Source organism: Macaca thibetana, chromosome 20 (assembly GCF_024542745.1).
Source record: "Macaca thibetana thibetana isolate TM-01 chromosome 20, ASM2454274v1, whole genome shotgun sequence".
Taxonomy (NCBI): domain Eukaryota; kingdom Metazoa; phylum Chordata; class Mammalia; order Primates; family Cercopithecidae; genus Macaca; species Macaca thibetana.
Window position 1 is genome coordinate 55353525 of NC_065597.1, and position 20692 is coordinate 55374216.

The window sequence follows — 20692 nt, forward strand, 5'->3', positions numbered from 1 at the left end:
CTATCTTGCATTTGCTATAAACAGGCTAGTCAGCAAGCTCAGGAAGGAAAGGCTGGGGGTGGTGGGTGGTTCCAGGTGTTTCAGTGCGCCAGACAGACTTACCATGAGGTCCTTTTGGAACTCCTCTTTCTGAGGGCCACTGCTGACGGCTGACACATCTATGAGGATGCTGACTCTGGCCCCTTTGATGAGGCCAAATGCCTAAAACCAAAGAGGGCATTTGGAAACAGCCAGTACAAGTCTGTGCGTCTCCTACACTGAGCTGCTCTGTGCGATGCAGTGATGCGAACACTTCCCTCATCCCTAACAAGCAGCAGCAGACAGAAACCCCATTTTACAAGGGAAAAGCAAAACCCAATATCATGACTTCAACTCTGGGCATGACTGCTCTTATTTTGTGGCAGCCTCTTCTTTGTAAGTTTTTTCCCCTTATATTTCTTGTCTAATCTTATGAAGTAATACATGGTCATTGTAGAAAATCTGGAGACTGTAGAAAAGCACCCTTTGTTTGAAGATATAAAATTTGATGGCTATTTATATTAGCTTATCTGATTTAATTTCTCTATATCCTTATTTATTTTTTGCCTACTCTACCGATCAAAGGCAGATGTGTTAGGTTCACCAGCTGCAATGGTATCTCTGTGAGTTTCTAATTATGTTTCTTGTTTCTTCTTTTTGAGATGGGGTCTTGCTATATTGTCGAGGTTGGTCTCGAACTCCTGGGCTCAAGCAACCATGTGCCACCACATCCAAGTTTCTAATTATGTTTCTAAATGGTATTATTACTCTACAGTTATTACTCCTTGACTTATGATGGGGCCACGTCCTGATAAACCCATCACAAGTGGAAAAATCATAAGTTGAACCATTCTAAGTCAAGGACTGTCTGTATTACTTGTCAATGCTGTTTGATTCTGCACATAAATGTTCATCTTGTTAAAGCTGCATTGTGGATTGGAACTTTCATTCATATGAAACTGATAGTTCTCTAGGGACAGTAGGTTCCATTTGGTGTTTTTCCTTAAATCCTACTTTATTGGATATCTAATTTTCCTGTTGAATTCACTCTTCTGCTCTCAGAGAGTATTTTATATCTTCTCTTACACCTGCAGCACTCCCTTTCTGTACTCTCCCAGCAAGTGATTTTGCCTCCAATTTTGCTGAGAAAACAGAAACAAATTGGAGAGAATTAAAAAAAATCTTTCCATGCAGAGTCTACTGACCTACCAGCCCATAGCCCTACACACTTCACCTTTTTCCAGTTAAAATGCATCTAAGGCCAACCAGCAACGGTCTAGGCTAACCTTTGACTTGCATCACTGGATCTTCTCTTGCTAAATAGGAACTCTGCTTCTGTGTCATCCCTTCTCCTGGATCATCCATTCCTATTGATTGTACAACTTCCATCATCATACGAACAGGTTATAATATTGCCCATCTTAAAAAAGATATAGACCTCTCAGGATGCCGCCTCTCCCTCCTGCTGCTGTTTCATTTTTCGGCTCTCCATCTTAGCCACACATCCTTACCTCCCGGGGACCATGCAAGTTACGTTCTCACCTTCCTATTCCTCTGAAACCACATGTGTCAAGGTGATCAATGACCTTTGTCTTGCCAAGCCCAAGGGTTAAATCCAAATTCTCAACTTTCTCGAACTCTGAGTAGCATATAGCACAGTTTGACTGTGTCAAGAGTTTAACAAGTTAAAACACTTTGTACATGTGTCTTCCAGGACACCACATTTTCCCACTTTCCCCTCTATTCACTGCCCAGATTTTCTTAATTTCCTTTCCTAGAGAGTCCCTCCTCCTTGTTCCAAAGTCACAATACTTGCGTGCCCTAGGAACTTGCTTCTGAGGGTGTGGGTCATGGGCCGACAGCATCACCATCCCTCAACTTGTTAGAAATGCAGTCTCAGGTCCCACTCCAGGCTTACCTAATTAGAGTCTTTATTTTAACAAGGGCTTCCAGGTGCGCAGTGGCACAATCATAGCTCACTGCAGCCAGGAACTCCTGGGCTCAAGTGATCCTCCTGCCTCAATCTCCTAAGTAAGCTGGGACTATAGGTGTGCGCCACCACACCTGGCTATTTGGTTTTTTAATTTTTTTGTAGAGATAGGGTCTTACTGCATTGCCCAGGCTGGTCTTGAACTCCCGGCCTCAAGTGACCCTCCAGCCTCGGCCTCCCAAAGTGCTGAGATTGCAGCCACGAGCCATCACGCCTGGCCACTCTCTTCTTTATCTACCCCAGGGTTTGCCAGCTTTGGCACTACTGATATTTGGCACTATTGACATTTGGGCTGGATAATTATCTTTTGTAGGGAGCTGTCCTGTGCATTACAGGATGGTGAGCAGCATCCCTGGCTGCTGATAAACTAGATGTAGGTAACAACCCCTCTCCTCCAGCCATGACAATCAAAAATGTCTCCAGACATTGCCAAATGTTCCTGTGGGGCAAAATCTCCCCTGGTGGAGAACTACTGTTCTTTGATCACCTCCTCAGTGATCTGAGTGTCATGCCTTTGAATACCATCCAAACGCTAATAATTATCTGAGGTCCATCTTCAGATTTCTCTTGGAACTTCAGACCTGTGCACCCAACATCCTGCTCCGCTTCTCTGTCTGGAAGTCTACTAAGTCCCTCAGGCTTCACATGTCCAAAACAAGACCTCTTGGTTTCCCTTCTCAAGTCTGTTTCTCCCTCAGCCTTCCCCATCTCAGTAAATGCCATTCAACACTGGCCCAGGTGCTCTGGCCCCAAACCTATCTAATCCATCGGCAAGTTCTGCTGGTCCTACCTTCCAGCTGTGCGTTGAATCTACCATATATCATTCTGTCGACCCTAGAGCTTGAGTCTAAGCCTCCATCGTTCTCACCCAGTGCAGTTGTCCTGTTTCCACTTTTACCCCCTGTATAGTCAAGTTATGCAGCAGCCAGTGTGATTCTTTTGAAACTTGTCAGATCAGGTCACTCCCCGGCTTTATTAAAGCCTTTATCTTTGGAATCAGGCCCTCCTGGACTTCAACCTGCTCATCTAACCTTGTCTCCTTTCTCCACGTAGCTCACTCTGTGCTTGCTGCACTGGCCCATGTGCTGCTTCTGGAACATACCAAGCTCATTCCTGCCTCAAGACTTTTGGACTTGCTGTCTCCTCTGCTTGGAACATTCTCCCCAAAATATTGGCAGGGCTCACCTCTGCACTTTCTTTAGGGGCCTTTTCAAATATCTCCTCTTTAGAGTAAGTATTCTCAACCATTCCATTTATTTATTTTTTATTTTATTTTTGAGAGGGAGTCTCACTCTGTCTCCCAGGCTGGAGTGCAGTGGCATGATTTCAGCTCACTGCAACTCTGCCTCCTGGGTTCAAGCAATTCTCTTGCTTTAGCCTCCCGAGTAGCTGGGATTACAGGCGCCCATCACCATGCCTGGTTAATTTTTGTGGTTTTAGTAGAGATGGGGTTTCAGCATTTTGGCCAGGCTGGTCTCAAACTACTGACCTCAAGTGATCTGCCTGCCTTGGCCTCCCAAAGTGCTGGGATTACAGGTGTGCATCGCCATGTCTGGCCTCAACCATTCCATTTAAATAGGCCTTCTGTTCCACTCTCGGTTCCCTTACTCAGCTTTGTTTCTTTTTACAGCACGTAAGCTCCATGAAGACAGGACCTTAGTATTAGTCATGGGTTTTTTTCCCCCCAGTGAACCATTCCTTTAGCAAGTACTGGTCATGTTGGTAGTCTCAATCCTAGAACAGTGTCTGTTATACAATGACTCAATATGTGTTTGTTGAATTCATGACCCAAATATGGCACAAGGCTTTCTAGGGTATTGCCAGTCTGGAGGCAAGAAGTTGAAATCTAGAGCCAGTTCTATTTCTTTTAAATTAAAAACAAGCTGCCATGAGGACTTTACAGCTTTTGGAATTGAAAACATTCATTTCCTAAACCTAGCCATTGAAGTTCTAGACATTTATTCCATAGAAATAACTGGACAAGTATGTTAGAGGCAACTGGAGCCGGGTAATACCAGATAGTCTCATTTTTCAAGAGAAGTCTGATAGCAGACATGAAAGTGAAATATCAGGATTTTAAAAATCTTGGCAACTAATTTGAAAAATATTTAAAACTAGGGAGCCTGGAACAGCATGGCTGTGGGCCAGATTTGGCCTGCATGCCACTAGTTTATAACTTCTCCTTTTATCCTCTGCAGACACAGATCCAGAGAAGCGAGGCCACTTTCTAGGGCCTTAGTAAGAGAGCAGAACAGGAATGGTGACCAGCGATTATCTGGCCATCATATCAGGCTGCCTGCCTCAACACCCAGGGAGCCGGTGAGCTGATTCACAGGTGATCGCTTCCCTGGGCTCTTCCATGGTTTCTCTGTAGCTCTGTCAGAAAGGGGTGGCAGGAAGAAGGGGCTATCGATCCCCGTCAACTTTGACAAAGGTGACAGGATGGGGTGATAGGGGTGGGTCGGTAAGAGCAGCATGTGCTACGTGGATGCCTATGGAGTATGGGAGGATTTCATTCCTCTGGAGTCTCTCTGCCTGTTACCATGGGCAACCAGAGGGGTCCAGCTATAGCCGCAGACAAGCATCTGCTTACTCAACTTGTCCAAGCGAGTGAAGGAGGTTCTGGATCTGAGGTGTAGACCACACCCTGGAATTGGCGGGACAGACAGGCTTAGCACTATGTTGTTACCCACTGTCCTGGGTAGAGGTGGGGATTGGGAGTAGGGAGCATGACTTTTAGCATCTGCTTTTCCCAGGGTTTAAAGCAAGAGTTGAAGATTGTGCCTAAGGGTGGAAGCAAACGGGAAGCCAGAAAAGTGCCAGTTGATGGCAATTAAGCTAAAACAAATAAGAAAGCAAATCAAAGGTTAATTTGCCCATGATCACTCATTTACCCTTGGGTTCTGAGAAAAACATTTAATTAAATTTTTTTTTTTTTTTTTTAAAGACAGGTCTTGCTCTGTCATCCAGGCTGGAGTGCAGTGGCCCAATCATAGCTCACTGCAGCCTTGAGCCTCCTGGGCTCAAGAAATCCTCCTGCCTCAGCCTCTCAAGTAGCTGGGACTACAGGTGTGCACCACTACGCCTAGCTCTTAATCAAACTTTTGCGGTTTGTTTGTTTGTTTGTTTGTTTTTGAGATGGAGTCTCACTGTGTCGCCCAGGCTAGAGTGCAATGGCGTGATCACGGCTCACTGCAACCTCCACCTCCTGAGTTCAAGCAATTTTCCTGCCTCAGCCTCCAGCACAGCTGGGATTACAGGCATGCATGACCACGCCTGGCTAATTTTTTGTATTTTTAGCAGAGACAAGGTTTCACCACGTTGGCCAGGCTGGTCTTGAACTCCCGACCTCAGGTTATCCACCTACCTAGGCCTCCCAATGTGTGGAGATTACAGGCATAAGCCACTACGCCCAGCCCTTAATCAAACTTTTAAGAAAAGTGATATCCAGATGATCAGCCTTAGTCTTCTAAATCTCATTGTGGGTCTGAAGTTAAATGCCTAGTGCACATCTGCATTCTCACCTGCCTGGCACCCGTTCCCCCTTCTGGTAACAGTGCTCTGGCCTTCCACATGCAACCATCTGTTTCCCTTTCTCAGTCCATGAGGGCTGGGGGGGCTAACCCCCAGTCTCTTTCCCCTTCCCCCATGTCTTTTTTTTTTTTTTTTTTTTTTTTGCCCCAGAAGTGAGCACTAGTTCCAGGCCTAGTCAGATAGTATATTTCATCTCCTTGGCTATGTTGATTGGTGTAAATTGGTCAATGGGAGTCAATCCCAGGATTCGGAAATTGTGCAGGGAACAGGAAGTGAGGTTCCTTTCTACTGGAGCTGCTGATCACCACCTTCCTACGCCCGAAGAGAGATGTCCCGAGAATAAAACCAACTCAGAGGAAAGCAGAGCCCACAGGCCTAGAGGTGACATCATCTGAGCACCTGGATCCAGCTGTGGCTTGGGTTTTCATTTATGTAGGTTAGTAAATGCCTTTTTTAGCTTAAGCCAATTTACATTGGAGGTCTATCATTTGCAACTGAAAGGGTTCTAACAAATACAGATGGAATGAGTGAAAGGGGGCAAAGAATTAAACCTACGCCCGTTACCTTCTTGCTGTTTTCTGTTAGCCACTGAATTCTCTCTTGATAGACTTCAATAGTGCTGTCAAGACATCAGAAAGACTCATCACCCAAGGTCAGTATCCTCACTGAGCAACAACAGCCACTTACATACACAAAACGCAGGTATGAATTTTTTTTTTTTTAATGTGCATAGGGTCTTGGAAGAAGGTGGTGAACATTTTAAGTGCACTGTAGTGCACGCCTGTAGTCCTGGCTACTCAGGAGGCTGACTTGATCACTTGAGGCCAGGAGTTCAAGACCAGCTTGAACAACCTAGTGAAACCCTGTCTCTACAAAAAATACAAAAATTTGCTGGATATGGTGGTGCATGCCTGTAGTCCCAGCTACTCAGGAGGCTGAGGTGGGAGGATCACTTGAGCCCAGGAGTTCAAGGCTTCATGGAGTTATGATTGTTCCACTGCACTCAAGCCTGAGCAAAATCAAGCAAAGACAAAACTGAAGATACTTGGTTTGCCAGGGCACTAGGTATAAGGGGATTGCAAAAGGGATCGAGTTTATAGGTGCCGCTCTACTGGTAACACAGCGCACAGGATAAATGACAATGGTTTGGTGGATCAAGCAGTGGAATCAGGCCCTCCCGGACTTCAACTTGCTCATCTAACCTCGTCTCCTTTCTCCACAAAGCTCACTCTGTGCTCATTCTGCCCGGTGTGGACAGGTCTGTGGAGGATGGGGGAGGGTGTTCTTATGAGAAAGTTGGAAGACCACCCTTGCACTTGCTCGAATCTGTGGCTTCTCAGAAGAAATTGTTCCTAGTCTCCTGGAAACTGATCATAAAGGCACAACAGAGGCAGTTAAGCAATCATTTCCACTGGATTGATTAACAAAAAACCTAGTTTCTGAAAAGTAGCTGGGGGACCTTTTGGAAGTTGCCTTATTGCATGCCTGGCTGGAGACTAGCATATATCATGTACACAAGGTAAGGACTCAGTCACTTGAATTTAATTGACTTGTCCTCACTGGGGGCAGGTGAGATTTAGGGGCCTAGAGAGGGACAAAAGAGGTCTTTGGAAATGAGATCATGGGGTAGTGGGTAGTAGATAGAGTCATAAGTGATACATGAGTTATGAATAGAGCTAAGAGGATGAGCTTTATTTTTATCTTCTTCTTATTTTTATTTGAGACAGGGTCTCATTCTGTTGCCCAGGCTGGGGTGCAGTGGTACAATCATGGCTCACCGCAGCTTCAACCTTCCTTGGCTCAGGTGATCCTCTCACATCAGCCTTTAAGTAGCTGGAACTATAGATGCACACCATCACAACTGGCTAATTTTTATATTTTCTGTAGAGTTGGGGTTTCATCATTTTTCCTAGGCTGGTCTCGAACCCCTGAACTCAAGCGATCCTCCCGCCTCAACCTTCCAACGTGTTGCGATTACAGGCGTGAGCCACTGTGCCCAGTTGAAGATGAACTTTATAATAAAACATGTTTGTGTTCAAGATCTAGCTTTGCCATCTACTAGCTGTGTGACCTTGGACAGGTGTGGTAACCTTTCTGAGCCCCAGTTTCACCATCTCCAACATGAAGGTAACAACAGGATTTGTTACCTTCAATTTGCTAAAAGTCAATTTACTGAAAGCCAATCCTCTGAAAATCAATTTGCCAAATGGCCAATTAGCTAAATAGACTTGAACATTCCTTAAAATGCTGGATTCACAATTAAAACTGATAAACCAAAATATTGCAGAATTCTTTAAAACCTGTTTCAGCTTCCAACCTAATAAAAGTTACTATAAATTCTACAGTTCAATGGTTTTGAGAAATTTGAGCAATTGGTCATTCCATGAATGGCCATTCAGCAATCAACTTCTGGTTAACTGGCTTGAGAGTAATGGTTTTATAAGGGGAAACCCCTTTCTCTTGATTCTCATTCTCTCTTTGCTGGCTGCCTTGTAAGATGTCCCTTTGCTCTTCCTTCATCTTCTGCCATGAATCATGTGGAACTGTGGGTCCATTAAACCTCTTTCTTCTTAAATTGCCCAGTCTCAGGTATGTCTTTATCAGCAGCATGAAAATGGACTAATACACATGTGCTATCAAAATCTGGTTTAGGAGTGGGGATGCATGCACGTTTTTGCCATATATTTGCAAAGGTATGAACGCAATCAATTTGACATTGAAAGTCATTACTCTTAACCATTAAACACCAGATGAAGCTGTGTCATCCAAGGGATTATGGATTTCATTTTATATTTTTTTAGAGATAGGGTCTTATTCTGTTGCCCAGGCTGGAGTGCAGTGGTATGATCATAGCTCACTGCAACCTCGAACTTCTGGGCTCAAGTGATCCTCCCAACTTCGTCTCTCAAAGCGCTAGGATTATAGGCATGGCCCACCATGCCTGGCCCTAGACTATGGATTTGAAAAGGCTGAGAGACATTGATCTGGTCCAACCTTTCTATTTGAGAAAAGAGGAAATTGGGGCTAGAAGTGGGAAGAGACCTGCCCATCTCCCTGGGTGGTAGACTTTTTTTTTTTTTTTTTTTTTTTTGAGACAGGGTCCCACTCTATTGCCCAAGGTCTCACAGATATTGCTGTTTGAACAAAGTTACTTCCAGGCTACCAAAATGACATAATTCTTTTTTTCTTTCTTTCTTTTTTTTTTTTTTGAGACAGAGTTATGCTTTTGTTGCCCAGGCTGGAGTGCAATGGTGTGATCTCAGCTCACTGCAACCTCCACCTCTCGAGTTCAAGCGATTCTCCTGCCTCAGCCTACCGAGTAGCTGGGATTACAGGCATGCGCCACCAGGACTGGCTAATTTAAAAAATATATATTTTTAGTAGAGACAGGATTTCACCACGTTGGCCAGTCTGGCTTCAAACTCTTGACCTCAAGTGATCCACCTGCCTCGGCCTTCCAAAGTACCGGGATTAGAGGCATGAGCCACCATGCCCAGACTGAAATGACATAATTCTTGAGCTCCGTGGTGTTGGGAGGATGCTAAGAAACATACTTACTCAGAAAGCTTTGACTCAAAGTGGCGGATGATCTGGGTGGAGAAACGTATTTTCTGCACAACATTGGTGTCCTCCTCCCTGAAGAAGCAAAGCCTTATGAGGGGGTCTCTCAGGCCCAGGGGGCTGCATATGTTGCTGCAGCTGTGGGGGTTGTGGGGAACAGCTTCAGACTTACAGCACTTCTGTGCCCTGGCTTATCAGGTCAGCCAAGGTAAGCTTCTGACACTTTAAACTGTGAGCCGAAAGCCAGTCTTCAGAGTCCTCCCAATCTGAAGACTGGGTCTCGCTCGCCTGCAGCCTCTGCAAGACAAAAACCAGAATCAAACAGAGAAGTAGAAAGAGAGGGAAGAGGTTCCCTTCACACAGATACCCAACGGGGGCCAACTCAGACTGATCCTATCTTTTTTTTTTTTTTTTTTTGAGACGGAGTTTCACTCTTGTCACCAAGGCTGGAGTGCAGTGGTATGATCTTGGCTCACTGCAACCTCTCTGCCTCTCGGGTTCAAGTGATTCTCCTGCCTCAGCCTCCCAAGTAGCTGGGATTAAAGGCATGTGCCACCACGCTCGGCTAATTTTTGTCTTTTTAGTAGAGACGGGTTTTGGCATTTTGGCCAGGCTGGTCTCAAACTCCTGACCTCAAGTGATCCACCAGCCTTGGCCTCCCAAAGTGCTGGGATTACAGGCATGAGCTACCATACCTGGCCCCCTGGTTTGTCTGTTTTAGAGACAGGGCCTTGCTCTGTCACCCAGGCTGGAGTGCAGTGGTGTGATCATAGCTCACTGCAGCTTCAAAGTTCTGGGCTCAAGTGACCTTGCCTTAAGTTCTGTGCCTGAGGTCTGCTCTGCCCTCTGTCTCAAAGGGAAATTAGCAAGTGTTGAAGAAGTGTGAAAAACACTCTTATAATTACTGCAAATACTTAGATAGCACTTATTACATGTTAAGAACTTTCCATACATTAACTCATTTAATTTTACAAAGTAGGTTCCATTATGGTAACCCCATCTTGCTGACCAGGGAACTGAGGTACAGATAATTTAGGTAATCAGTCCAAGGTCATGCAGCTAGAAAGTGGCAGATGTGGAATTCAAACCCAGGCTGTGAAGCTCAAGTCATGCTTCTAACCATGGTACTATGTTGTCCCTCTAAACTAGCACCAAACTGTGACCATCTCCATGAAGGAGTGAGAGCACTGAGGGGCCAGATTACTTTCTCATTGTGTGATTCTATACTAACAAATGTCCTGCCCTTGAAAGGCACCACCTAAAATCATAGGTCTCTGTCGCATATCTAGGGAAACACAGCTCTCTATCACATGGACACTAGATGTCACTCTTTTCACCTTTCAGACTCAACCCTCTCCCTGGTTGGAAACACTGAGCATGGTAGACTTTTTTTTCTTTTTTCTTTTGAGACAGGGTCTCATTTTATTGCCCAGGCTAGAGTGCAGTGCCACAATCTCAGCTCACTGCCAAAATCTCAGCTCATTGCAGCCTCAGCCTCCCAGGCTCAAGTGATCCTCTTTCCTTGGCCTCCTAAGTAGCTGGGACTATAGGCATGTGCCACCATACCTTGCTAATTTGTGTATTTTTTTTTTTTTTTTTTTGGTGGAAACAGGGTTTCACCATGTTGCCCAGGCTGGCCTCAAACTTCTAGACTCAAGCGATCCTCCCATCTAGGCTTCCCAAAGTGCTGAGATTACAGATGTGAACCACCGTGCCTGGTGAGCATGGTGGACTTAATAATTCACCTTTCTTCCATCTGTGTTGATTTTAAAATAATGTCACATTTTAGGACACAGATTTTGTATTATTCATACTTGAAGACACACTATTAAACACATTATGGATTCTGACTTTAGGCCATGCTGATTATGTAACTCAACTAGTTCATTTGCATAGAGAATGGTAAGATCTTTGTGTTGGAGCAATCCTTTCCCTCTTTCCTTCAGGTTCATCTGCAAGGCAAAGGAGGCCCCAGCTGTGGCTGATAAATATAAGAATGATCCTGTGTACACCTGGGAAGTCATGCATTTTGATATAAAATTAGAGGAAAGATGCATGTCATCAACATCTGAACTCATTACAAGACTTCTTCAGAATCTCAAAACTCTATCAACCTTTCCTCATCTCCTGTAATTAAACTTGCTTTCCTGTAAGTGCCAGAACCTAAGTAAATCATGAGTATTTTTCTGATTGTTTAATTGCCAGCATTATAACTGGATTGTTTTTGACTATCATTTCAAAGGTATCATATTTAAACTCTAGTGTGGGTTAGATACATGGTTGTGCACTAGCCTTGCTTGAACATGGCAACCACTGATTGCCATTGTTTCCCTGTTAGAATGAATTCTGAGTTCTATACAATCCACTCATCCTCTTGGGAAGGCCCATTGAAGGTCAGCCTAAAATTGTAGTCTGGTTAGAGGTTTATTCTCCTATTATGCCCCATTTGTCCAACAGCACTTCCTGAAATGGATTTCTGAATCTAGATTTCAGGGAATCTCAAAAGCAAAGCAAATTTCAGGAAGGGGAATTTTAGAATCAAATGCTTAAGACTTCAGGCCTTGATAGCATGATCAGAGTCTTCACATGCTCCTGAATATTTAGTGACATGGCCAAATAGGCTATATAACTTCTATATAAACAGAGAGATTCTTCAGTCATTTCTAAAGGCAGAGGATTAGAGATAAATGCTTAATTAATCTTTTTCAGTCCTAGAATCCTATGAGAAGGAAGAAATCCCCAGAATTTAGCACATTCTGCATTCCCTGAATGATTTGTAGTATCACCACCCAGTTAAAGTGCCATGGTCTTTACCAGTAAGTCCTGTGTCTGGTTAACGTGTGTAACCAGTAATCCATTGTCTGAATTCTGACCAAGTCCATTCACATTCTTCTGCTTTAGTGACTTCTTTGAATCTCTGCCAGTGTTTCTCCTAATGCTACAAAACATAAAGTAATTTGATGAATGCCTGTGCACTCGGCATTGATTGGTTTGACATCCCCAGTGCCTCCTCTCTTTGCCTTAGTCCCTACAAGGATTCTAGAAACATTTTTCTGTGCAGTGACTGAGAAGGGTTCCTGCAGAGTCCTGATAAAATGTGGACTCCAGTTCCATGAGATATTTTATTATTTAGATAACTAAAGCCCTCAGGTGACTCTAAGAAGATTCAATGACCCAGTCTCACCCTCAGCTCCCATGAGCAAAATGCTGTTGCTGTTTTCATTTGCAAAATCAGAGAACTATGCTTACCAATGGTTTTCCAGAAGCATATTTTCTTGGCCATGGAAGACGTGACTAGTTTGTGTAGCCATTGCAATAACACCCAATGCTTATTTTCCTAAAGAAGGAAAGAATACCAGAAAACAGGATAAATGTGGCATACAGAATAGTTTTGGGGGATATCTATATTCAGCACAACACTTTTCTACATTTTTAAATTAATTTTTTTTTGAGATAAGGTCTCACTCAGTTGCCCTGGCTGGAGTACAGTGGCCCAGTCATGGCTCACTGTAGCCTTGACCTCCCAGGCTCAAGCAATCCTCCCACCTCAGCCTCCCAAGTAGCTGGGACTACAGGCACAAGCCACCATGACCAGCTATTTTTTTCTGTTTATTGTAGAGACGAGGTCTCACTATGTTGCTTCGGATGGTCTTGAACTCTTGGGCTCAAGTGATCCTCCCACCTAGGCTGGGATTAGAGGTGTGAGTCACCATGCCTGGCCATTTTTAAAAATTTTATAGACCAGGTCTTGCTTTGTCACCAAGGCTGAAGTAATGTGGTGCTAACATAACTTATAGCAGCCTCGAGCTCCTGGCCTCAAGAGATCCTCCTCAGCCTCCCTAAGTCATGGGATTGTAAGAGTGAGCCATTGTGCCTTCTTTAATTAATTCATTCAGTAAATACTTATTGAACACCTACCAGGCATCAGGCATTGTGCCTGGTGCTGAGGATACAATGGTGAACAAGATAAAGCTTTCTCAACTTCAACACTTTAACTCTTGGACCGGATCATTCTTTGCTGTGGGGGCCATCTTATGTTGTAGGATGTTTAGCAGCATCCTGGCCTCTACCTATTAGATATCAGTAGCATCCCTCCACACTTTTTCCCAATGTGACAATCAGAAATGTTTCCAGACATTGCTTAATATCTCATGGACAGCAAAATTGTCCCTAGTTGTGAACCACTAAGATAGACATTGTCCTTGTCCTCCCAGCACTTATATTCTACAGGGGGAGACTGATATTAAAAAACTAAATAAAATAATTACAAATTGTGGAAAGTGCTGAAGGAACTAAAAGCATGTGATAGGAAGTAATCAAGGGGCCAGGCACAGTAGCTTACGCCTATAATCCCAGCACTTTGGGAGGCAGGCTGAGGCAGGAGGTCACTTGAGGCCAGGAGTTCAAGACCAGCCTGGGCAACCCAGTGAGACCCCATCTCTATAAACAAAATAAAGATATATTTGCCAGGTGTGGTGGCATGTGCCTGTAGTTCCATCTACTTGGGAGGCTGAGGCAGGAGGATTGCTTGAGCTCAGGAGTTTAAGGCTGCAGTGAGCTATGATCATGCCACTGCACTCAATCCTGGGCGACAGAGGGACATTCTGTCTCTAAAAAATAAACAAAAATCCACACCCAAATCCAATGTTACACCCCCTTTTCTCCCTCCTGCTTAAAACTGACCAAAGCCTTCTCTATGTCTAGGATGAAGACTGAGATCCTTCAGATGGCAGCTGAGGACCCTCAAGGTCTGGCTGCTCCCACCTACCCCTCTAGATTTCCCACTTCACCACTGCTCTCCTCTGTGTTCCACAAGGGCCTCCCTTTCCAGTTCTTGGAATTCTCTAGTTCCTTTAACCACAGGGCCTTTTCATGTGCTGCTTCTTTGCTCTGGAACATTCTTCTCCTTCTCCCCTACCCTAATCATCTTGACATTTTAGCCCAGATATCATTTCCTCCAGGAAATCTCCAGCATCCCATTCTATTTCGGTTTCCTTTGTTTTATACAGACTTTCATAGAACTATGCTCTTTTAGGGCAGGTATCTTAATTTGGAATGATACATTCATTAGTGGGATTTTTAAAAATTTGTGTGTCTCTCCCCTTACACTGTAAGTTACATAAGAGCAGGGACTGGCAGACACTCGATAAATATTTTGAGAAGGAAAGGTGAAGGGCCAGGAGGTTGAAAAACTCCCTTGGTTTTTTTTTTTTTTTTTGAGACGGAGTCTTGCTCTTGTCCCCCAGGCTGGAGTGCAGTGGCATGATCTCGGCTCACTGCAAACTCCACCTCCTGGGTTCAAGTGATTTTCCTGCCTCAGCCTCCCACATAGCTGGGATTACAGGCGCCCACTACCATGCCCAGCTAATTTTTGTATTTTTAGTAGAGACGGGGTTTCACCATGTTGGCCAGGCTGTTCTCAAACTCTTGACCTCAGGTGATCCACCTGCCTTGGCCTCCCAAAGTGCTGAGATTACAGGCGTGAGCCACCATGCCCAACCTGCCTTGGTTCTTGAATTTCTAATTATATATGCCAGGCACGTGTGAGACCTGACTTTCTGCTCTTGGGTTCCATGAGATACCCATGAGATACTGTTTCTTAGAATTCTCTACCTTTTTTTGCTTCAGCTAGCTCCTTTAGCTTTCTGTTATTTGCAACCAAAAAAAATACCAGCTAAGACACAGCAAGTGAGAGACTCTGAATAAAGTTGCGGCTTAAACATTAGAGTGTTCTTGTGAAATCATTAAATTACATTAAATTACATTAATACATGAAATCATTAAATTACACAGCCTAATAATGGTTTGGCAACTTGCTTTTCTCTTTCAGGTCTTTAATCTTTTATTCAGAGGATGTTTTGTTTTCCGGGAAGCACCACGATAATGTGGCAATGCTTTAAAACACACACACACACACACACACACACACACGGCTTTACTTCAGCAAGCTGTCCTGGGAGACTCTAATGGCAGAGACTGTTGAAGTAGAAATGCCTCATGAACACTGGCCGCCCCGTAGTGTCTCACTTCCCTCTTTCCAGTCAGTGATTAACAGCTCTTAATGAATTCAGAGGACTGCACGACTAGATTCTGGGGTGACTGGTGCAGGCTGATGGAGAAGGGGTTGAAATGCATAAAAATAACAAAACAAAATAGTGCTCCAGAAAGAGCATGGGGCTGGGTGCAATGGCTCATGCCTGCAATCCCAGCACATTGGGAAGCTGAGGCAGGGAGATTGCTTGAGCCCAGGAGTTTGAGACTAGCCTGACCAACATAACGAGACTCTGTCCGTACATTAAAAAAAAAATTAGCTGGGCATGGTGGTGTGCACCTGTAGTCCCAGCTACTGGGGAGGATGGAGTGGGAGGGTCACTTGAGCCCAGGAGTTTGAGGCTGCTGTGAGCTGTGATCTCATCGCTGCACTCCAGCCTAGGTGATGGAGTGAGACTCTGTCTCAAACAAACAAAAAAACAAACAACAACAACAACAACAAAAGTGCTGAACCTTTGGTTTCTTCATCTTCAGAATGGAATGGGGACAGCAGTAAGTGACCTGCCTACTTCAACACCGTTATCAAGAGGATCAAATGAAATTGAGAAAGTAGAAGTGCTTTGTGAAATACGAAGTACTATAAAAATGCAGAATGCCAGCTGGGCGCGGTGGCTCATGCCTGTAATCCCAGCACTTTGGGAGGCCGAGGCGGGTGGATCAAGACCATCCTGGCTAACATGGTGAAACCCTGTCTCTACTAAAAATACAAAAAAAATTAGCCAGGCGTAGTGGCAGGTGCCTGTAGTCCCAGCTACTTGGGAGGCTGAGGCAGGAGAATGGTGTGAACCCGGGAGGTGGAGCTTGCAGTGAGCTGAGATTGCGCTACTGCACTCCAGCCTGGGTGACAGAGCAAGATTCTGTCTCAAAAAAAAAAAAAAAAAAAAAAGTAGAATACCATAAAATGTGGGCTGCATCTTCAAGCACTTCAGCATATGACATGAAAACAATCATGTGTTTCATGAACATTTATAGAGCGCTCACTGCGTGCCAGAGAGAACAGGTGTTGGGGAGATAGACATGAACAGGACGCAGCTCTTTCCCTTAGGCCTTTGCTCAAATGAAATCTTATTAGAGAGGTCTTCTGTGAGTACTTTAACTCAAACGGCACCTCCTCCACCTGCCTTTATCTTTCCCCACAGCATGTTTCACTATATATATTCACTTATTTACTTATAAGTAAATACGTTCTATATATTTACTTATTTACTTGTTTTATAATTTCTCTATATTTAGTTACTTACTGTTTGAACCTCTGCACGCCCCTCCCACATAAACACAGTAGAAGTAGATCCATTTGGGCCAGGACAGTAATGTTCACTGCTAGGATATTTTTGCATAAAATAGAGTTTAGAACATAGTAGCTGCTCAAAAAACATTTGTTGAATAAATGCATTCAGAGCAGGTCCAGAGTTTAGGCAAAGGTGAGCTGAATTACACTGGGGGGTGATTGCAGGAGAGGAAAAGAACAAACCAGTCCATGGCAGATGGCATTTTGGTCCAAGGGAGAGAGGGAACCTTGATTATTGGGTGAAAATAATAATAATAATAATAATAGGAGTCTTTCCTGAACCCCATTCACTGTCCCCAGTCCCCCAGGGAGGAAACCACTCCTCTTGTGGAAGTCCTCCTGTTGCTGTCCCTTCACTTTGTCATATGGAGTTGTCATGGCCTGTCTCCCAGACCGGCTCCATGACTTCCTTGTCTACTGGCACCCCCAGCATTTAGCCCAATGCTCAGCATGTAGGGAGTGGACGCTTCACACCCCAGGCTACCTCAATCTTGTCACTCAGTCCAGAGCTTAGCATCTGGCCTCCCCCACCCCCTCTGTCACCACCCCTGTCAACCCTGATGACGCTCACCCTCACCTGTATTTCTTCATTTACTTCTCCATCTTTAGGAGAAGGGTTCCTGGCACTCCAGGGCCTTGCTTCTCCTAGATCTCACTTCTGGTTTCTCCAAGCTCCTCCAAGCAACTCAGCAGTGAAGCTTGCCCTGTGGGAATGTGTTAGCTGGTCTCCAAGGTAACAGACTGCGCCACTGCAGCTCAGGGCAGGGAAAGGGAAAGCCTTCCTCATTCCAGGGAAGAAGTCACCGCTGTGTTGTTGATAACCACTTCTCCCAGGTCACTCTGCTTTTCTCCACCTTCACGAAAACCTGGAAGCAGGATTTAGACCTTTTCTCAAATTTCAGAACCTCTCAGTCAGCACGGAACTATGGTTTAGGCCAGTAAAGCCCCGGTGCCTGTGGCCTTCCTGTGGTAGGAACGGAGGAAAGTTTCCAGAGAACTCTGCCACGTGTGGCAAAGGTGGTAACTTTCTCTTCCTCCTCAGATTCTCTTGGGTTCCCTGAACACAATCCCTGGGAGAGGTCAGACAGTGCCCTATCCCTACCTGGTCCAGCCCCACCTAAACCTGGGTAATACAGCCAAGCTCAATGACCTCTTTGCATCAGAAGAGATCATCTGCCATAGTGGTTCCTAAGCCCAGGTGCCCATGAGAATCACCTGGATTGTTTGCTAAGAAAACATTCCCATTCAGGAGATTGATTCAGAACTGTGAAAAGGTGTGGGAATGTGCATTTTTAACAATGGCCCCAGGTGATTATGATGTAACTAGTTCTTGGCCCATAGCTGGGAACCTCTCTAAACCCTTCTTTTATAGCGGTCAAAAGAGACAAAGTAATTAATGTCTCCGAAGTCAACCAACTTGCAAGCTGCTAAAGGATCTGTAGTTAGTTTTTCGAATCCAGGACATTTCTCAAATCAGTTTTCACTTTCTGAGAGTTTTATAAGTTTTATAAACTTTTATCAGTTAGAACATAAGGTTGGGTGGTGGCTTATGTCTGTAATCCCAGCACTTTAGGAGGTTGAGGCGGGAGGATTGCTTGACGCCAGGAATTTGAGATCAGCTTGGGCAACACAGTGAGACTCCGTCTCTACAAAAATAAAATAAAATAAAAATTAGTCAGGTGCAGTGGCTTGTACCTGTAGTCCCAGCTACTTGGAAGGCTGAGGTGGGAGGATTGCTTGAGCCCAAGAGTTCAAGGTTACAGTGAGCTATGATCGCACCACTGCACTCCAGCCTGGGCTACAGAGCAAGACCTGTCTCAAAAATAAAGAACATATGCCACCTGTGGTAGTCATCATACGGTAGGGAACACCCTTCAGATGTTGACCGCAGCAGCCATGCCTATAGGCCAGGTCAGAAACAACCAACATGCTCAAAATAGAAACTGCTTATTAACCACTGGTCACCAGGGTTGAGAACACCATGTATAAGTCCATGGCATTTGTTATGTGGCCAGCACCAATAAGGCAGAAAATGAGGAAGATCAGAAAGAGGTAAGGAGGTCCCAAGGGGCTGTGAGCAACCAATGGCTACTCTGTGAACAAGAGATGAGGGTCCTTGTGCCCATCTTGATGGAAATTTTGGGTGGAAGGGGCTGGCTAATTTTGACATCTTTTTTTCTTTTAGGCATGGGAACCCCAAGCAGGTCATCTACCACCCTCACACCTTTCTTTGCTTCCTGGATATATGGGTTTTCAACACTGTGCATAGAAGTAAAGTCCAACACTGGAAACTCTTTGTTTCTGCTTTCTTCTACTTGAGCCTACACAACACACATTCTGAATAGATCTCTGCCAGGTGGATAAAGCAGAGTAAGCCTTTCAGGCTGTAAGACCCATCAAGAGGAAAGCTGTGTGGGTACCATCTTTCTTGGCTCCCTTCAGGATGCAGATCATGACGACACCCATGGAAAGCATCAGAGCACAACAGACATTTCTCCTACCGTAGGCTCTTGGAAATGGATCAGTGTCAACTCATCTCTGGTCTTTTATTTAGGAGCTCTAGCGTGGTCCCATTGCCCAGGAGTATGGTGGGATATATCTTTCAGATATTAATTTGTTTTGCCTTCTTTCTTTCCTCCATTTCAAACCAGGAGCAGGTGCTTTGGGTTGGGTTGAGAAGCAGTAGCCTGAAGTAACTTTTTCTGTCTTTTGTAAAAGCCTAAGCTAACGAAAAGATTAAAGTGACATGCCAAAGCAGGGGAGGTGAGGAATGTGTTTAATGTCATGAGGAAAGTGGGAGTGTAAAGATTATTTCAGTTAAAAGAGACAGAAACCCAACTCAAACTGGTTTAAGGAAAAAAAGGAATTTATTTTCTTAAATAACACAAGAATCCAGGGATAGTTCTGGCTTCAGGGATGACTTGATCCAAAAGCTAAAGTGATGTTAACAGAACTGTCTTCCTTTCTCAGCTTCCTTTCTTCTAGGATGGCTTGATCAGGAGGCTCTTCAGGTGTGGCTGCCAGCAGTGCCAAACTTTTCCCCTACAACTGAGCAACTCTAAGAGAAGAACACCTCTGTCCAGGAGTTCCAGCAAAGTCCCAGGCTGGTCACATGCCATGCTAATTTCTGAATCTGTCACGATGACTCCGGCCAAGCCTGGCTTCTGTGTCGAGCTCTGAAGCCAAGAAGGTGAAATCGGCTCCATGAAACCACATGACCTGAGGTAGGAAAAGAACAATTTTTCCAAAAAGAAAGAGCCTTTTTTTTTTTTTTTTTTTAAACCAAAGGGACCATGGTGCTAGGCAAACATGCCTCTCAGGAAAGTCAAAATTCTCCCAGACAGATTAAAAAAGAAAAAAATCAGAGACCTAAAAATCAGAGGGAGTAGAGACTTGTTCCATGTTTGGTGGCAATACTTTGGTAAGATGGCAATCTCTAAGAGAAAGTGGGTCCTTGGTGCATTCTGGGAAGAGTCCACAGACACAGGAGTTCCCAGCTCACCAAAGTTTATCATTCCCCAAATGTGAGACAAACACAGTAAAACTACTGCCTCATTTAGCCTGTGACAATTGATGTCTCAGCAGTAACATGTAGACAGATGATCAACTAGTGGGTGGCAGCGGGGGTGGGGCGGAGCTTCCAAATGTTCGAACCATGAACTTCTGTACACTTTTTTTTTTTTTTTTTTTTTTTTTTTTTGAGACGGAGTCTCGCTCTGTCACCCAGGCTGGAGTGCAGTGGCCGGATCTCAGCTCACTGCAAGCTCCGCCTCCCGGGTTCACGCCATTCTCCTGCCTCAGCCTCCCGAGTAGCTGGGACTACAGGCGCCCGCCACCTCGCCCGGCTAGTTTTTTGTATTTTTTAGTAGAGACGGGGTTTCACCGGGTTAGCCAGGATGGTCTCGATCTCCTGACCTTGTGATTCGCCCGTCTCGGCCTCCCAAAGTGCTGGGATTACAGGCTTGAGCCACCGCGCCCGGCCTTCTGTACAACTTAAGAGTACTCCAATAACCAATTAATTCCTACCAGTCCAGTAGAAGGGATCCAGTTGAGTTTTAAGTGCTTTGGGAGTAGGGGTGAGGAGCAGCTGGTGTGGGAAAATTTCCCTGGGTGCTGGAATCCTGAAAGGGCCCCAATAAAATCAATGCCCTCATCTAGCTTCATCCATCAAGGAAGTTGGCACTATAAAATACCAATGTGCTGGGGCATGGTGGCTCATGCCTGTAATCCCAGCACCTTTGGAGGTCGAG

At 44.8% G+C, this 20692-nt stretch overlaps 1 protein-coding gene across 1 annotated transcript in view; it reads right to left on the reverse strand.

Annotated features, from left to right (window-relative positions):
* VWA3A (von Willebrand factor A domain containing 3A) overlaps positions 1-20692 on the reverse strand; it is a 69925-nt gene that overhangs the window by 45552 nt on the left and 3681 nt on the right. Inside the window, 8 exon segments of the mRNA XM_050774052.1 lie at positions 103-201; positions 6107-6161; positions 9101-9178; positions 9276-9400; positions 11918-12041; positions 12353-12417; positions 12419-12440; positions 17020-17308. Coding sequence (XP_050630009.1) covers positions 103-201; positions 6107-6161; positions 9101-9178; positions 9276-9400; positions 11918-12041; positions 12353-12417; positions 12419-12440; positions 17020-17033 — 582 coding nt within the window. The 5' untranslated portion in view covers positions 17034-17308.